This window comes from Hemitrygon akajei, chromosome 22 (genome assembly GCF_048418815.1).
Source record: "Hemitrygon akajei chromosome 22, sHemAka1.3, whole genome shotgun sequence".
Lineage (NCBI taxonomy): Eukaryota > Metazoa > Chordata > Chondrichthyes > Myliobatiformes > Dasyatidae > Hemitrygon > Hemitrygon akajei.
In genome coordinates this window covers 56,464,687-56,484,670 of record NC_133145.1, presented here as the reverse complement: position 1 = coordinate 56,484,670, position 19,984 = coordinate 56,464,687, and the positions used below count along the sequence as shown (strand labels likewise).

The following is a 19,984-nucleotide window of genomic DNA, read 5'->3' as shown; positions in this document are numbered from 1 at the left end:
AAATCAGATGTCATGTAATTTTTTTGTTTGAGGAAATAACATGCAGGATAGACAAAGGAGAGTCAGTGGATATTGTTTACTTGGATTTTCAGAAGGCCTTTGACAAGGTGCTGCACATGAGGCTGCTTTACAAGACAAGCATTCATGGTATTACAGGGAACTGTCTATCATGAATATGATAGAAGATTGACTGACAAGAGGCAAAGAGTGGGAATAAAGGGGGCTGTTTTGGTTGGCTGCCACCGACTAGTGGTGTTAAACAGGGTTTGTTTTTGGGACCACTTCCTTTCGTATGATATGTCAATGATTTCAGTAACAGAATTGATGGCTTTGTAGCCAAGTTTACAGATGGTACGAAAATAGGTGGAGGGGCAGATCGTGTTGAGAGTAGAGCAAATTCCATTTAGAACAGAGATGAGGAGGAATTTCTTTAGCCGGGGGCGGTGAATCTGTGAATTCATTGCTACAGATGGCTGTGGAGGCGAAGTCATTGGGTTTATTTAAAGCAGAGGTTAATTGGTTCTTGATTAGTCAGGGCATCAAAGAAAGCAGGAGAATGGATTTGAAAGGGATAATAAATCAGCCATGATGGAACTGGGGAGTAGACTTGATGGGCCAAATAGCCCAATTCTGCGCCTAGGTCTTATGGTCTAAGTTTGTTATGTGGCAGCAGAGCAAAGCAAACCATTAAAAAGACTAAGTTACAATAAAAAATACAATTAATAAATAGTCCGAGAGAAATAATGAGGTAGAGTTCATGGGTTCATGGACCGTTCAGAAAGTTGATGGTGGAGGGGAAGAAGCTGTTCCTGAAACATTGAGTGTGGGCTTACAGGCTCCTGTACCTCCTTCCTGGTGGTAGCAATGAGAAGAGGGCATTTTATGGACAGTGGGGGTCCTTGATGATGATTGTCGCTTTCTTGGGCACCACCTTCTGAAGATGTCCTTGGTGGTAGAGAGGGTTGTGTCTATGATGAAGCTCACTGAGTTATAACCCTCTGTAGCCTCTTTCAATCCTGTGCATGGGAGGTGATACAACCCCAAGGCTGTCCACCGTACATCTGTAGAAATTTGGTGAGATCTCGAATCTCCTTAGACTCAGCAACAGTCATGCCCCAGGCTCCAGCAATGGCACCTGCAGTCCTCGGTGCCTCGGAGACGTAGGTGATGACTGCAGGAAAGTACCTCATGGTGCCCTAGGTTCTCAGTGAAGAACCTTCGCCCACGGATCACTACCCACCCCATTCTCACAGCAACCAGCCCCAGGAAGAACTCACCCCTACCTCTACAGGTGCTTCTCACAACCCAAGAGGCAACAAACTCCTGCTGACAAGTAACCTGGTTAGCTTGGCCTCGTTGCGAATATCAACACGATGAAGCTCTTATCCTTACAGAGGGAGAGGACTTTAGACCTTTGGACATTAAGACATAGGAGCAGCGACTTAAATCAGCTTAAAATGCATCTTGAAACATTAGAGGGTATGTTGGGTGCAATAATGACCCTGGGCAGCAACTGGTACACCAACTTTACCGTTGAGTTTCTTGATTAGGTCAGGAGAAATGACCATTTACTGGGTTCTGCTGCGTGAGTTATTTAAAGTTTGACAAACGGTTTATTTTCCTGCTTCATCTTGGAAATAATTGCTCTTGTTTCCCATGACATGGTTATTTGGATTTATTTTTCTGGCAGCAGAATAACAGGACGAGATAACTGCTCACCTCGGAAGCCATTATCTTCTTGAGAACATTCCTTTGACTTCTCCCTCCCTCTCCCTCCAACCCCATTCTCCCCACCTCCCAAACCACCCCAATTCGTTGCTCCCCACATGATCTTCCCTGCCTCTCCTGCCCCCAACTCACTGTACCCGCCCCTCCTCCTATCCTACATTCTTCCACTGACCCTCTCTGTCCTTTCCAACTTAACCCCTTCCTTTGCTCCAATATCCCCACCACACCTCGTCTGCCTTCCCTACATTGCCATTCTCCAGTTTGCACCACACCTCATCTCAGATCAGTGCTTATTTAGAGCTAGAGTATGATAGCAGGCTGAACAAGCCCATGCTGCCAGGCAATTACTTCCATGTGACAATTAACCTACCAGCTGGTGCATCTTTGGACAGTGGGAGGAAACTGGAACACCCGGAGGAAACTCAGGTAGTCACGAGGAGAACATGCAAACTCCTTCTAGACAGCGATGGGAATTGAATCTGGGTTGCTGGTGCTTCCCTCCCCTGTCCACCTCCAAACGGTCTCTCACACCCTGTCCTCCCTCTTCTCCGACTCACACCCCATCCCTCCTTCCCTCCCCTCTCCAACACTCTAAACTCCCACACCCCACCCATACCCCCCCCCCACCTTCTGCACCTCCCCCTATCGCCTGATCCTCGCTAGTTCCCTTCCCATCCCCCGCTCCACATCGCTCTCCCCAGTCCTTGCCGATGACGAAGCCTCTGCTGACATCCTGGTCGCTCCCTGCAACAATATCCTGATGCTGACGGAGTGAAGCTAACAGCTCCAGCATCAGTGATTTTGTTGTAGTGGCTGACCACTCGCCTCTCCCACCAGACAGCGAGATGCCGGGCATTCTCTCTCTCCCCCCCTCCCCTTTCCCTCTCTCCCTCCCCCTCTCTCCCTCTCCCTCATTTCATTTTTCCTAATGGGGTGTATGTCATGAAATGTGTTGCTTTGCAGCACTACACTGCCGTACATAAAATATACTATATATCATAAGAAAGTCATACAAAGAAAATTAATTAAGTAGTGCCAATAGGGAACAAGAGCTAGTGTACATGGATTTATTGTCCATTCAAAAATTGGATGGCAGGGAAGAAGCTGTACCTGAAACATTGAGTGTGTGACTACAGGCCCCTGTAGCTCCTCCTCGATGGTAGTAATGAGAAGAGGGCATGTCCTGGATGGTGGTGGGTTCCTTAATGATGGCTTTTGGAGGCATCGCCTTGTGAAGATGCCTTTGATGGTGCCTGTGATTGAACTGGCGCAGTTGACAACCCTCTGCAGCTTTTTTTGACCCTGTGCTTTGGCCCCTCCGTGTCAGACAGTGATGCAAGTAGTTAGAAGGATCTCCATGGTACATCCATTAACGCTTGCTGGGGTCTTCAGTGACATCCTCAGACTCTAATGAAATATGGCCACTGAAATATATGTATTGGAATGTGCAGACCATGGGAGAGGTGAATGGGGTCAGAGAGAGTGCTGTTGAAGCAGGAGAGCGTAGACCGTGAGTCAGGGTTAGCCAACGGGATCACGTGGGCACCTTTGGGCCCCCTATCTAGGAAAGGCCCTGCTGGCACTGGAGAGTCCGGACGAGATTCACGGGAGGTTGACAGAAGATTTGACAGAGCTGGGTTAGGTCTTGACAGGCTAAGTTGAGAGATGCTGTCCCATCAGCTGATGGATCAAAGACCAGAGAAGGCAGAGGCTGAAAACGCTGGGCAAAAGGGAGACGTTGAGGGAGCTTTTCACACACAGGGAGTGGTGATACTCTGGTGCTCCCTACCTGTCAGGGACAGTGGAAACAGGGGGGTTTCCAGAGAAATTAGATAGGACCAAGGAAAATAATTTATAAGGCTACAGATGAAGGGCAGCTCTACAGCGATCCAGCAGAGTGTGATGGGCTAAATGGCCTCCTTCACTGTCACAAATCTGCAGCTCTATTCAACTGGACACTTGAGGCACTCGATCAGCTTTGGGCTGTGCTGAAAAGGTTATGAAAGATATACAGATATACATGGCTTTCTCTCCTGCTTGTCTGTTTCGTATTGCTTGTTTGCTTGATGACTACTTAGGTGAAGGCACGGCAAGACAACTACGCTCAAGCCAATGGAAGTCGTTTCCAAATGCAGTCCAGTAATACCTGTGCCTCTCCTCCCTACAGTGACCTGGCGCTGCGTAACTGCTTGCTGTCGACGGACCTGACCGTGAAAATCGGAGACTATGGCCTGTCTCACAACAAGTACAAGGTAAATAGACGAGAAGTAGTAGTGAAGAGGGACCAAGTTGGACCTGTGAGATCAAAGTGGAGGTAAAGTCAACATGCCCTTTACTCACTGCTGCCATCAGGTAGAAGGTACATGAGCCTCAGGACTCTCACCACCAGGTTCAAGAGCAGTTACTACACCTCAACCATCAGGCTGTTGAACCAGTGGGGGTATCTACACTCACTTGCCCCATCATTGAGATGTTCCCACAACCAATGATCTCACATTAAGGACTCTTTATCTCATGTTCACATTATTTATTGCTATTTATTTATATTTACATTTGCACAGTTTGTTGCCTTCTGCACTCTGATCTTTTACTGATCCTGCTATAGTCACTATTCTACAAGCTTGCCGACTATTCCTGCTGGAAAATGAATCTCAGGGTTGTATACATTTGCTTCGATAATAAAATTTACTTATTTTTACTTAGTCTTTGGTAAACGTTACGCCCACCCACTCCTCGAGTAACTGGCGCTCACGGACACACAGAGAGATCCCGTTACATTTTGTTGCTCCGAAACATAAAAACTAATTAAAAATAATACAAGGGAGCCAGGAATGTGAGTCTGACTTTGTTTTTACTTTAAGCACATATCGTGGGGTAGCATCGTGACATATACAATTCATGTATTTTTACGTCTAACCCGTCATAAATTATTTAAACAAATAAAGAATCCTTACTCAAACATTGTATTTACAGTATTACTCAAATATTACTGAAGTATCAAATACACAACAGTCTCAAAGTTATAGAGTCAAGAGAACACTGCAGCCCAGAAACTGGCCCTTCAGCCCATCTAATCTGTGCAAAACTATTAATCTGCCTGGTCCCATCAACCTAAATCTGAACCACAGCCCTCCACAAACCCCCCAACCACCAGCACCATCCAAGTATTTATCCAAATTCCTCTTAAATGTTGAAATCGAGCCACATTCCACCACTTTTGCTGGCAGCTGGTTCTACACTCTCACTGCCCTCTGAGTGAAGAAGTTTCCCCTCAGGTACTCCTTAGACACTTCACCTGTCATCCTTAACCCATGACCTCGAGTTCTAGTCTCACTCACTCTCAGTGAAAAAAAGCCTGCTTGGATTTACCCCAATAATTTGTATACAGTACACTCTATTGAATTCTCCGTCATTTTCCTGCACTCCAGGAAATAAAGTCCTAACCTACTCAGCCTTTCCCTATAACTCAGGTCCAGGCAACATCCTTGTAAATTTACTCTGTGCTCTTACAATCTGATTGGTTCGCCTGCCTTTCTCTTTACCATCTCTTCCTCCATTTCTTCATTCCAGAGCTTTCTCTGGATTGGATCCGACAATTTTTGTCGCTGAACATCAACTTTCCCGTGTTCAGCTGAACCCTTGATCTTGCCTCCTCAGCATCAGTCGTACGTACTTCCTTCAACTAGCGATCAGTGTTTGCAGAGTCCAGTTCATCACAGGGAAAGCCCTCCCCCACCATTGAGCACAACTGCAAGGAACACTGCAGCATCTAAGATGAAGGACCCCCATCATCCAGGCCACGCTCTTCTTCATGCTGCTGCCATTGGGAAGAAGGTACAGGAGCCTTAGGTCCCACAGCACCAGGCTCAAGAACAATTATTACCCTTCAACCATCAGGCTCCTGAACCGCCACTCAGCACAGCTCTGAACTGATTCCCTAACCTACAGACTAACTAACTCCACAACTCATGTTCTCAGTATTATTTATTAACTTTTTTTAGTCTGCAGAGTTTGTCTTCTTTTGTACATTGGTCGTTTGTCAGTCTTTGTATGTTTTTTTTATTAGTTCTATCGTACTTAATTCTACTGTGAATTTCTACAAGAAACGAATCTCAGTGTGAGATATACGTAGTTCAATAATAAATTCACTTGAAACTTTTTGAACTTTGAACATTCAATTTCCCACATTGTTGTACGTTGAAGACTTGTGATGCTGTGGTGGGGCCAGAACTTGGAACGACTGTTAAAGATTCCATGGTTGGAATCAGTTTTCTGTGGATGTAATCACGCTTTGTGATGCCAGACGGTTCTTTTTTTCTCTGCTGTTGTCGGTGGGTCACTGAAAGACCAGTTCTGGGTATCCTTATAGAGGACGCAAGAGCACATGAGAAAGTCGTTCATTGTCCAAGGTGAATGCAGTTCAAGTCTTGCAGGTTAGTATCTGCCTCAAGGCAGGCGGACATCTTGTGGACACTTTAGTAACATTTGGCAGCGCGGCCACATAGCGGTTTGCACACCTCTTCGCAGTGCCTGTGAACTCTGATTGCGGTTCGGTTTGTGCCATTGACCGTAAGGAGTTTGTTCATTCTCCCCGTGACTGTGTAGATTTCCTCCAGGTGCCCCAGTTCCCTCCCACAGTCCTAAGATGTACAGGTTAGTGAACACTGTGTCGGAAATATGGAAGCATGACGACACTTCCCAGCCCAGTCCTTACTGATCTGACTCAAAATGATACATTTCATTGTATGTTTCAATGTACATGTAACAAGTAAAGCTAATCTTTCCTTCTTTGGGATAGCGTGGTAACGTAGTGGTTAGCACAACGTTTTACAGTACCAGTGACCCGGGCTCAATTCCCACCATGGCCCATAAGCAGTTTCTCCAAATGCGATGTTACCTTTTATTTCAAGAGGACTAGAATATAAAAGCAAGGACATAACACTGAGACTTTATAAGGCATTGGTTAGACCACACTTGGAGTATTGTGAGCAGTTTTAAGCCCTGTATCTAAGAAAAAATATGTTGGCATTGGAGAGGATCCAGAGGATGTTTACGACAATGATCCTGGGAATGAAAAGTTTAAGGGTATGAGGAGTGTTTGCTGGCTCTGGACCTGTACTTGCTGGAATTCAGATGAATGTGGAGAGGATGTTTCCATTAGTTGGAGAGTCTAGAACCCAAAGGCATAGTCTCAGAATAGAAGAACACCCCTTTAGAGTTGAGATGAAGAGGGATTCTTTATGCCAGAGGGAGGTAATTCTATGAAATTCATTGCCACAGACGGCTGTGCAGGCCAAGACATTGGATATATTTAAAATGGAGGTTGATAGGTTCGTCATTGATGGGTATCTTGATCCAGAAAGGAAGGCTGGAGATTTTGTTGGTAAGGAACATGAACAGTTACAGGGAGAGAGCAGGAGAATGGGTTTGAGAAGGAAAATAAGTCAGCCATGACTGAATGGCGGAACAGACTCAATGGACCAAATGGCCTAATTCTGCTCCTATGTCTTATATCATCATACATCTTGAGTGTGTTAGTAGATTAGACTGGTGGTGTCCGTCCCAGAAAGCTAACAGCCTGCACCAGGGGAAATCGAATCCTGGGAAGTTCTATCAAAAAGTCAGAGAGAAACAGTCCCCTTGGCCCAACCCATCAATGCCAACCAAGATGTCCACCTGAGCTCATTGTTTTTATCTACATTTTGCCCATTTCTCTATAGGCATTTGTTTATCCATGTCTTTTACACAAGTATCTGCATCTGTAGCTTCCATACACCCACCCGCACCTGTGAAAAAATGTTGCTCTCAGAGCCCTTTAAAATTTTTCTCCTGTCATCTTAAATGCCTTCTAATTTTAGACTGCTCAATCCTAGGATAGAGTTTATAGATTAAAGATTAGCTTTATTTGTCTGATGTACATCGAAACATAGAGTGAAATGTGCCATTTGAGTCGAGGGCACGCTGCGGGCAGCCCACAAGTGTCACCATGCCTCCAGCACAAACAATGCCAGCACACGACATACTAAGCCTAACCCATACATCTTTGGAATGTGTGAGGAAACTGGAGCACCCAGAGGAAAACCATGTGGCCACGGGAGAACATACATGTTCTTTACAGGAAGCCGCTACACTACCGTTGCCATTTACGTTATCTATGCCCCTTGCGACCCCAGCAACCGCCAGGCAGCCCCCCGCCAACAAAATCTCCAGCCTTCCTGTCTGTGGAAAGACGGCCAGCGTCGAGGTAGATGTCACAGGGCTGTTGTCGCACTTTTATTCAGGTGAATGGAAAGGATGATCAGAAAGTTGAAAGAGAGGAAGAAGCAAACTGAGACAAAATCTGTGCAAAAATCTAAAGCAGGATTTAATACATGGAACGGAAGCGAGAATGGTTCAGTCAGGCCTTTACATCTACGCCAACATCTAGTAGGATCAACCTTTAACCTCACCTTCATTCTCCTGACCTCCCAAAATCCCTCAGTTCCTTGAGCTGGATTTAGACACTGACAAAGAAAACTCAAGACAGCAGTTATTCCTGGTGTGATTCTGTGGCCACATCTCAAAACATGGAACAGTATATCACTGTATACGCCCTTAAGCCCAGGATGTTGCGGTAACCCTTTAACCCACTGCGAGATCAATCTATCCCTTCTCTCCCCCATAGCCCTCCATGTACCTGTCTAAGAGACTCCTAAACTTCCCTAATGTATCAGCCTCTATCAGCACCACCAGCACCATGCTCCACACACCCACTACTCTGTGTTATTGAGATCTGTAATAAACAATTAGCAAATCCCCAGTCTCTGAATTACCAAGTGGAGTGTAAAAACTCCAAAGGAAGTAAGTTTAGTGACTAATGTTTAATTGAAAGCTGCTGTTGTTCCAAATGAATGTCTCTGTGGTGATTTTTGATTCTTGGAGCTGAATGGTGAGACTGTTGTATTTCTGCTGTTTTCTTTCGGCAGAAAGATTACTTGGTAACCCCTGACCAGCACTGGATTCCACTGCGCTGGATTGCACCCGAGCTCATCGACGAAGTTCATGGCAACCTGCTGGTGGTGCATCAAACCAAGATTAGTAATATCTGGTGAGCAAGCGGTGAGAATTGCACTGTCCTGCGTACTGACTGCAGACAGATATCGGAAAACTGTGCATGGATGTATTTCTGAAAAACTCCATTCTTCTCCCAGGTGGAGGAGGTGCCAGTGCCTTATTCCCAAATCTGAGCGAAGCTGAGCAGATGTGATGAAGGTGTCGATCTATTTGAATTCAATGGGATATCAATGTTTAGGCTATGAGGGGTATTGAGAGGGCAAGTGGAAACAGGCTCTTTTCACCGAAGTTGGGTGAGACTAGAACAAGAGGCCATGGTGAAAAGTGAAATATTTAAAGGGAACCTGAGTGGGAACTTCTTCACTCAGAGGGAGGTGCAAGTGTGGAATGAGTTGCCAGTGGAAACAGTAGATGCAGGTTCGATTGCAACATCTGGGAGGTGTGTGGAGGGCTATGGTCCAGGAGTAGGTCAATGGGACTAGGCAGAGTAACAGTTTGGTACAGACTAGATGGGCTGAAGTTCCTGTTTCTGTGCTGTGGCGCTCTATGACTCTTATGCTTCAGAGGCTGAACAAAGAACTCCCCACTGTGGTCAAGACAGCCAGTTACGCAACACAAGATATTCAAAGTAGCAAAGTGGCAGATGATCCAATAAACGGTTTTCGACATTGCTTGTCAATGAGTGTTTATTAGTCATGGAATTTTCACTGGTTGTCATCACAAAAATCGACATGTTAATTTTCTTACATCTTGACTCCAGCCCATAACACGCAAAGTGGTTAGGCCGAGTATAATGTTAAGGGAATTTACACCAACTGCCAAAATTCAGAAAGTTCAAAGTGCCTCTAAATGAAGTCCTGCATTTCTATAGCGCCTTCCATGTCCCCTCCAGGGTTAGTCCAGTAAACACTGGAAATACTCCTCAGAGCAGACAGCGGTTAGCAGTTAATGCTTTCCACAAAGAGCAATGTATTAATGGCTAGGTAATCTGAGTTGGGATGTGTCAAGTGAGGGGTAAAGGCTTTGATAAGGCCCTTGCTATTCCTCAAGATGTCACGAGCCCTGTGGCTTGCAATAGAGCATTGAGCTTCTCGGGTTCTCATCAATATCTTAACTAGATAGCTAAGCCCTTGTGTTGTTGTTAGGTTAATTGAGGCTGGCACGTGTTTCCGGCATTCTCTGATCATTTGAAGACGACTCTCATTCAAAGCCTGAGTGGGGTCATTGTGTTGGAGAGGATGAATTCTCACGGTGATCCTCAGTCACTCCTTCGAGGCTCTGGTTGCAATGTTTCTCCTCGTTTCCATCTTTTCCTGGTGATCTTGCCATTCTTCTGCAGCTGGGTCCGGTCCTTTGTGAGCGCGCCATGATACAAGCTATACCCATAGGCTCTTTTGCACCGTGGTAAGGCAGCCTGGTCCTTGGTTAATGTCTTTTCCAAAAGACGGCAGCTCTGGCACGGTAGGACTCCCTCCACGAGCCAGTGGCCTCAGTCATGTGGGATGCGGAAGTTTTACAGAGGGTGCAGAGGAGATTGACCAGGATGCTAACTGGATTAGAGAGCATGTCTTATGAGAAAACGAGCTAGGGCTATTCTCTTTGGAGTGAAGGTGGTGATTTGATAGAGGTGCAAAGATGATGAAAAGAAATATAGAGTGGACAGCCAGGGACTTTTCCCCAGGGCAGAAATGGCTAATATGAGGGGGCATAAATTTAAGGTAGTTGAAGGAAGGTATAGGTGGTATATCAGAGGTAGTTTTTTTTTTGCACAGAGAGTGGTGAGTGGGTGGAACGTGCTACTAGAGGTGGTTGTAGGAGCAGATCATTAGGGATATTGAAGAGACTCTTAGGCACATAAATGAAAGAAAAAGGGAGGGGGCAATGTAGGAGGGAAGGGTTAGATTAATCTTGGAGTAGGTTAAAAGGTTGGCACAACATTGTGAGCCAAAGAATCTGTACTATGATGCACTATTCTTAAACCTTAAAGAAAATTAGCTTTATTTGTCACATGTACATGGAAACATACAGTTAAATGTGTCTTTTGCATCAGAACAAAGCAGAGAGGATTGTGCAGGGCAGCGTGCAAGGGTCGTCATGCTCCTGGTGCTGACATAGCATGCCCACAACTCACTGACCCTAACCTGTATGTGTTTGGACTGTGGGAGGAAACCGGAGCACCCGGAGGAAACCCACACGGTCACGGAGAGAACGTACAAACATGCAAAAGTTTATTCAAACACAAAATGCGTTCAGTGAGCAGTGGGTTACAATACTGCAAACAATTTCAAATTAAAATATGGCTACTCTAGTCTACAAAACACTCAGTTTCCTGAGGGGGGGGGGGGTGGCCACTGTCATCAGAAGTCACCCACTATACCCATTCAGATAGCATGCTCTAAGGACACCCAGACAGAAGCATAATCCCAGAAGAGGGGTAGGCAGTCGGCTCGGAGAGAGCCCTCGACTCCATGCTGCCTGCACCCATGGATGGCTATCTCGGCCAGGCCCTGGAGCAGCCCACCAGTAGATCCCCCGAGCCACCTGCACCCGTACTAGGTAACCGTAGACCAGGAGTGTGGGTCTGAAGTGCAGCTAGAATTTGAGGAGCAGCTCCTTCAGGTATTCTAACAGGAATTGCAACTGCTCACACTCTGTATGTACTCTGTGGTCTGTGTTCTCTGTGCTGTAGTCTTCGAAGTGGGATTTGACCCCACAACCTTCAGACTCAGCGAGGGGAGGGCTCTCTGTTGAGTCTGTAGGAGCTAACTTCAGGAATAATGCTGTGGATGGGATAATCTTCACATTCTCTCGAGTCTCAAAGCAATTTCTTTAAACTATGATTGGCATTTCCAAATGCACAAGCTGAATTCTGCACAAATTATCCGCTGTGATAAATGCTAGTCATCTTGTAGTCTGATTTGTACGTCCACCACTTGGCCATTTGCCATGATTGCAGCAAATGTCTAGTGTAATTTAATTGCTTCGCTTTAATTCTGAAACCTAAATTGCAGAGCGCAGTTAGTCATTACTGACTAACTCCATTTGTCAACCTCCACAATCAATGATTCAGTCTTTCAGTCTGCATTATTTTCGCCAGTCAAACAACCCTTACTGAATAAGGCACGTAAAGGAGAAGCAACACACACAAAATGCTGGAGGAACTCAGCAGGCCAGGCAGCATCTATGGAAAAGAATAAACAGTCAGTGTTTCGGGCCGAGACACTAATGGAGGTTCTCCAGTATTTTGTGTGTGTTGCTTTGGATTTCCAGCATTTGCAGATTTTCTTGGGTTTGTGATACACAAAGGAGAAACTCCTTCCAGTAAAATTATTTCTTCCTCCCCTTCCCTCTTCTTCTATTCCCCACTCTGGCCTCTTTGCTCTTCTTCTCACCTGCCTATCGCCTCTCCCTGGTGGCCCTCATTCTTCCCTTTCTTCCATGGTCCACTCTCCTATCAGATTCCTTCCTCGCCACCCCTTTACCTTTCCCACCGATTGGCCTCACCTATCACCTTCTAGCTACCCTCAATCCCTCCCCCCCTCCACCTTTTTAGTCTGATGCCTTCTCCCTTCCTTTCCAGTCCCAATGAAGGGTCTTCACCTGAAACATTGACTGTTATTCATCTCCATAGATGCTGCCTGACCTGCAGAGTTCCTCCAGCATCTTGTGTGTGTTGCTCTGGATTTCCAGCATCAGCAGAGTCTCCACACAGCTTATGGTGACCTGACACCAGATGATTGCGATTTGTTAACAAACTCTCAAAAGGATGACACGTTTAATAAGGAGGTCGTAAAATACCTGCCCAGCCTCTGGTAGATTTTCCAACAAATTTGTCAATGGCTTGTAGTCATAACAGCACACTTCCAGCCCAGCAAAACTATGTCACTGCACTAACATCCATTTATACTAATTTTACATGTATCCTAGTTCATTCTCCCTGTGAGGTCCTCCACTGGTCTGGGTTGATTGTGAATGCTACTGTCCACGTAATATACAAGCCAGGGCAGTACGATTTGGAGAGCAAGCAGGATCCCCCTCTCCACGAAGCTGATGAATCCAAAAGAGCAGCGGAGGCCGACTCCGTTTGGCACCAGCGGCATCACAGGAGTTGCCAGTCAGCGTTGAACTCAACGTAGGACTGCCCTGGGGACTCCAGCTCCCGATTTTTCCCCTCGGGGTTTCTCCTGAAGCCTTCCCCATGAGTGGGTATAGCCAAAAGGCAGGAGAGGTTTGAGATCGGAGTGTTCCTTCTCCTAGATAAGCTTTAGGAACCATTCTCCTATTAGGGTCAATTATCTATCGCATGTACTTTGAAACATACAGTGAAATGCATAATTTGCGTTAACAACCTGTGGATGCGCTGGGGGCAGCCGGCAAATGTCGCCACACATTCCAGCGCCAACGTAACGTGAGCACCCTGTTCAGCCGAACAGCACAAGCAGCAGCAACAACAGAACAGATGAAGACCCCTTTTCCACCCACTCACACGGATGGTGGTTGCGGATGAAGTCAAGGTGCCCTACAAAGCCGCCCCCCCCCCCCCCCCCCAATCTACATCGAGTCTCACTAAGGTAGAGGAGGCCGCACTGGAAGCACCGGATACAGTAGATGACCCCGGTAGGCTTGCAGGTGAGGTGTTGCCTCACCTGGAAGGACTGTTTGGGGCCTTGTTAGAGGTGAGGGAGGAGGTGTAGCGCTTGTCACGCTGGCAGGGATAAGTTTCAGGAGGGAGATCAGTGAAGAGGGGCGTGTGTACAAGGGAGTCACACAGAGAGTGATCCCTGTGGAGAGTGGTGGGGGGGTGAAGGGGGAGTACGGTGTGTTAACGTTGGCTAGCAAAAAAAAGGAAAACTGCTTAAACAAAGCCCACTTCACGTCTAATACTCCGATACATCAGAAGCTCTTCCAGATAATATTTAAAAGCAGTGAGGGCTTCTGCGTCTTCTAGCCTTTCTCTGCTGGGGAGAAGATCCTGTCTGGTTCTTTGACCAGTGAGCTCTAATCTCCGCACCTTTCAGCCATCTGTGTCTTTGTACCCTTTAGAGCACTTACCCAGTAAAGCTGAGGCTTTATAAGACATGGGTCAGACCACACTTGGAGGTCTAAGAAAGGATGTGCTGCTGTCGGAGGAGGTTCACGAGAATGGAGGAATTCATTCACCAGGAATGAAAGGACTTATGAGGAACGTTTGATGGCTCTGGGTCTGTACTCGCTGGAGTTTAGTAGAGCGAGGGGTATCTCACTGAAACCTATCAAATATCGAAAGGCCGAGATAGTGTGGATGTGGAGAGAGTGCTTGCTATAGCGGGTGATTTTAGGACCAAGAGTAGAGGGAGGTCCCTTTAGATGGGATACGAGGAAGGATTTCTTTAGCCGGAGGGTGGTGAATCTGTTGAATTCTTTGCCACAGGTGGCTGTGGAGGCCAGTTCTTTTGGTATATTTAAAGTGGAGGTTGATAGGTACTTGATTAGTAAGGGCGTCAACAGTTATGGGGGGGAAAGTAGGAGAATGGAGTTGAGAGGGATAACAAATCATCCCTGATGGCATGGTGGAACAGACTCAATGAGCCAAATGGTTTAATTCTGGTCCTACGTCTTACGGTCTAACTTTATATACATTAATTATTTCTTCTATAATTCTTCTAGGGTATTAACAATCCTCAAATTTCCTCAAACAGAAATTGTTGCTGTCAACATCCAGGCTGGTTGGCCTGCTGAGTTTATCCAGCACTTTAGTGTGTTTTCCATGTTTCCCGAATCTCTGGTGACCACGTTTTTAAGGATTTGTTAAGACTAAAGGTTTGTAATGGCAATCTGCCTTTGACTTGCTCCCACTGACCGATGTTCTTTCTGACAGGTCCCTGGGCGTGACATTATGGGAGCTGTTCGAGTTCGGAAAGCAGCCCTACCACCAGTGTTCGGATAAAGAGGTGCTCACCTATGCCATCAAAGAGCAGCAGCTGAAACTACCGAAGCCACTGCTGAACCTGCCACTGGTTGACCGATGGTATGTCTCTCTTCAGAGTTATGGGGTGGGGGGGAGGGGGTCAGTCATTTAACATAGAATTGCTTTTTGTGGAGGGTGGAATCACTGAAATCATCTCCCCCAGAGAAACTAAGACATATCAGAGGGGAAGGCAAGGTGAGCATAACGCTTTACAGCACCAGCAACCTGGGTTCAATTCCCTCTGCTGTCTGCAAGGAGATTGTACGTTCTCCCCGTGACCATGTGAGATTTAGGTGCTCCAGTTTCCTCCCACGTTCCAAAGACGTGCGGGTGGGTGGGTTAAATTGTCACGTGGGTGTAATCGGACGTGTGAGTTCATTGGGCTGGAAGGGTCTGTTACTGTGCTGTTTCTCTACACAGCAGGAGAAGTATTGGATTGAGAGTTATGGCGAAGTGGCAGTGTTCGTAAGGAATTGTGGGGCAGGTTTGATGGGCCGTCAGTATCATGTGTATTATGCTGTAACAAAAATGTATTTTGTTAAGTCAAAAGGGGGGGATCCTCATTGAATCTACGGGTGTTGTAAGGCCTGGATAGAGAGGACGTGGAGAGGAGGTTTCCAAGAGACCATGAAACATGGGAGCAGAATTAGGCCATTCTGCCCTTCGAGTTTGCTCTGCCATTCTATCATGGCTGATTTATTTACCCATTCTCCTGCCTTCTCCCTGTAACGTTTGACATCCTTACTAATCAAGAACCTGTCAGCCTCCGCTTTAAATATACTCAATGACTAGGCCTCCACAGCAATCTGTGGCAATCAGTTCCACAGATTAATCGTGGGAGAGTCTAGGATCCAAGGTCACAGACTCAGGATAAAGGGACGTCCCTTTAGAACTGAGAAGGGAAGGAATTTCTTTAGCCAAATGGTGGTGAATCTGTGGAATTCTTCAGCACAGGAAGCTGTGGAGGCCAAGTCACTGGGTGTATTTTAGTCAGAGATTGATAGCTTCTTGATGGGTAAAGGGGTTAAGGGTTACGAGGAGATTAGGGTTGACGACCAAAATAATCGGCCATGACTGAATGGCCCAGCAAACTCAATGGCCCTATTCTGCTCCTATATCTTTTTGTCTGCCTAGACTGTGAATGAAGCGAAGAAAACTAGAATGTGTTCCAATCAATAATTTGGACAACTCTGTCATTTCCAAGTGATGTTTCCATGGGAACCGCACTCTGCCGAGTTTGCCGAGCTCTTCGCTCCTCTCCCTGTCACAGTACCATGACGTCATCTTTTTATCTGGTTGCAGGTACGAGGTGATGCAGTTTTGTTGGCTACAGCCAGAGCAGAGACCCACGGCAGACGAGGTCCACCTACTCCTCAGTTACCTCTGCGCCAAGGCATCCAGTGACGCGGAAGAGGAGTTTGAGAAGCGCTGGAACGCCATGAAGCCCAGCGGTTCCAGCTCCACTCACAAGGCCGAAGTCTCCTCCTTCCCCCTCCTGGAGCAGTTTGGGACGGACAGCTTCCACACTGAGGTGGACGATGTGCTGACCGTAACCGAGACCAGCCAGGGCCTGAACTTCGAGTACAAGTGGGACCACAAGCAGATGGACAATTTCCAGCCCTCTCCTGTGGGCCTGGCCCACAGCAGCAGCTCCCAGTATCAGGAGATCTACTTCCCCAGCAGCACCTCGGGGCGCCTCAGCCTCAGCGTGTCCCCCGTCTCCTCCAACTCCTTCTACGAGTCCAAGCAGCAGTGTAGCCTGCCGCAGAGCCTCCAACCTCCGGGTGTGGTCCCAGTTATCAGCGCGCACAGCCCATCCGTGGCCGGGGAGTATTACATCCGGATCGAGGAGCCCAGCGAGTGTAACATGGACCTGGACTACACCATGTGCAGCTACAGCCCCGAGTATGAACCGAGCCCGCAGGTGGAGTCGCCACCTTGGCAAGGCTCACGCAGCGGGGAGACCACGGACAACAGCCCCACCATATCCTTGACCATGGAGCCCCTTCTGGGTCAGGGACCTCCGGCCACCCAGGACTCCTGGGGCAGCGAGCAATATTACAGCAGGAGTAAGAGCGAGGGATACTATGAGCACTTTGCAGCCGATGGCGCCAACCAGTACTTGCTGGCAGACTGCCCTGAAAGTGAGGACAACTGGAAAGCAGAAAATTCGGGAGTGAGCGACGGCATGGATCCTCTGGGAATGTCCCCGTTAGTGACCTCTTCCTTCGGGGAATCCAGGCCTCTGCTCGCCCTTCCCTGCGACGAGATGGATGAAACAGCCGGGGTGGAAGGCGGGATGTACCCGGAGAGCACAAGCTCACACTTGGAGGCTGGGCTGGACGGTGCTAGGACCCTTGCAATGTCCGACCCCTGGCAAACAGACTTACCGCCATTCAGAACGGTCAGTACGTCGGTGGCAGAAGGAGAAATCCACCTGGCCTCTGACAGAACCACAGAGGAATTTTGCAGTGGACTTGGAGTGGATTTAGTGGAACAACCGTTGGAACAGGAGAGCAAAGTTTCCGGTTTATTTGGTGGAAAGGTCCAAGCGGGGTTTTCAGAAATCGATCTGCCAAGACTGGGAACTATGCCCCCTCTCTCGTTCTCTCACCCGTCCAAACCACTGACGGAGAATGGGGAGTCCAACTTGAAGTCAGTGCACAGAGAGGAGGTAGCAGGCATGAGACACTCCCTCTCGGAGTCTGAGCTGCAGAAAAGTGGGACCCTTTGCCCTGACAGAGTGCACATTTCAGGGAGTGAGGAGTTCGTGGACCCTTTGCTGGGGGTGATAGTGAAGAACTGCGGCGGTAGCCGGGAGCAGAGCGACCCGGGTGGGGCCCAGCCACCCACGCGGCACGTGGATATCGGGGTCTCCACCCATCAGCGAGAAGAGAAGAGTCACAGTCCAGACCAGCTAGAGGTTGAACTAGGGCACGATCGTTTGGAAGTGCCAGTCCCTAATGACGTCCACCAGGTGGAAATTGCAGTAACGGACCTCAGCTCCAGTACCCTGTCCGAAACATCTGACAGAAGTGACCAGCTCCTTCCCAGAGATCCCGACAGCTCCCCCATGAAGACCACCTCCAGCATGAGCTGCGCCGAAACGGACGCGTGCAGTGACGACGATGACGAGGAGACGGACGTTACGTCGGGAATATTTACGGACTTGGCCCAGGACAGTGAAAACAATGACCTGGTGGTGACCCACAAGCCTCTCCAGAAGCTGGTGGGGACGCCCGACTCACTGGAGTCGCTCGACATCCCGTCCACGACCAGCTCCTGTGACATGTCCAGTCCCACCTCGCACTATGCCTCACTGCAGCCCAAGGCTGCCGACAGCGGTTACGACACTGAGAACTTCGAGTCTCCGGAATTCGTTCTGAAGGAGCCCGTTGAGCAGAAGGAGCCCGAGGTCTTCAGTAAAGTAACCAAGTCCAACGGCGTTGCTGAGGTGAAGGGGGGCAGTGAGATTGCGGAGGAGTTCGAAGTGCCGTCCCTTGAGGAGAAGAACTCCTACAGGGATTCTGCCTATTTCTCAGATTATGACACCGAGTCGGAAAAATATCAGACACTGGATTTGGAGAAGGATGGGATTGACCTCATTGGACTAAATGGGGAGCATCCAGCAAGCATTTCTGTTCCACAGACACACCAGATACCTTTGAGCTCCTCACAGCACAGTTATGCTGTCCTCGAGCCAGGGGAGGGTCAGCGAGACACTGCTGGGCTGGTGGACAAATGCAGTTTGATTCAGAGTTTTCAGGACAGCCTTTCAGTAGAACCCACAGACCCCGAGGAGGCCTCTGTTCTAGCTGAGAAGTCCACAGGCCCTATAATCAATGAGCTGAACTGTTGCACAAGTACAGACCCAAATGGGCAAGTGTTATGCTTATCTGTCCCAGAAATAAACAAGGGGTTTCACCATCAGGGCTCAGAAATTGGGAATGACACAGAGACAGTTAAGGCAGACTATTTGGTTTGTAGGCAGATGTTTGAAGAGGGAGCATGCTTCAGTTCAGAGAGCAAAGATGGGTTACTACAAACTAGCTGTAGTTTGGAAAGTCTGGGCTTAAACAAGCAGGTGTCTTTACCCAAGAAGCAATGCCTTCACAAACCTTCTGGCTGTATCTTTGATGGCACAGAATTAATACTGGAAGAACAGATCTCTGAGCAAGGCAGTGAGACGGTTGGGCTTCATTGCACAGACATTGGGATAAGGAAGTTCCAGCCCTATTCCTTGAATGTGGAAGAGAAGCTGGAGAGTTGCATTGTCCCCAAGATCCAGTCGGTACAGCTGTCGTTGGAGCTGCCCTCCCTCACCCTCAACAAGGACCCTCGGCCGGCCTTCATCGGCGAGGAAGGGGATGAGGAAGATGAAGACGAGGACGAGAGCGATGACTCGGACGAGGAACTCGGCATCTACAACATTCAGGAGCACAGTGAAGAGAGTGAGGAAGACACGCCCACCGTTCCCATCGTCGTCACAGAGAAGGACGATGGCAAGAACCTACGCAGCCTGTTGAAGTTACCTAACCTGATGTGTGAGAGCTTCTGCGAGGACCTGGAGAGGAAGAAAAAGGCCGTCTCGTTCTATGATGATGTCACGGTCTATCTTTTTGATCAGGTAAGACAGGTCATAACCATATTTGTTTTTACTCGATTAGCTGAATCACCAGCTCAGATCATAGGTTAGACTATGTGCTAGGCTCTGAGAATCCTTGTGTATATTATACATATGCTGAGGAAGGGATTAGAAGCATATTAAGTCTAATTGTCATTCAATCATCCATGAATACAGCCAAACGACACCTCGTTCCTCCAGGGCCAAAGTGCAAAACACAGTACCAACAATCATACACAGCACAAGACACATATAGCACATATAAGATAGCATAGAATATAGTCACACAAAAAAGTCCCTGAATCCATAAACATTACAGCAGTCTGCTATCAAACACAATACATCTAGTCTTCTGCTGAGTGAACACTAGAGGGCAGCACTAACTCTGGCAAGGACACCACATCGCACTCCCTCTGGCACACCAGGGGAGTGCCCGACTCCCACACCCACTGTTCAGCTACAAACAGGCAACACCACAGCTTGAGGTCCAGTCCCACTACAACCAAGGCCACATGGCTCCCTGCCGTTCACAAATAAACCAATGAATTGGACTTACAGCGTTCCACACCACCAATGTCCAACAGAGTCTTGTGATCACAAGAGACTGATGATTACTTGCTGTTAGACTGTAC

At 47.7% G+C, this 19,984-nt stretch overlaps 1 protein-coding gene across 7 annotated transcripts in view; it reads left to right on the top strand.

The window, feature by feature from the left end:
* The window catches only part of aatkb (apoptosis-associated tyrosine kinase b), a 321,493-nt gene that overhangs the window by 279,921 nt on the left and 21,588 nt on the right, over positions 1-19,984 (top strand). For all 7 annotated transcript variants that reach the window (XM_073026295.1, XM_073026299.1, XM_073026298.1 and 4 more), the window contains 4 exons: positions 3,896-3,980; positions 8,694-8,815; positions 14,639-14,788; positions 16,031-19,355. In XM_073026295.1, the coding sequence (XP_072882396.1) occupies positions 3,896-3,980; positions 8,694-8,815; positions 14,639-14,788; positions 16,031-19,355 (3,682 nt within the window). The remainder of the gene's footprint in view (positions 1-3,895; positions 3,981-8,693; positions 8,816-14,638; positions 14,789-16,030; positions 19,356-19,984) is intronic.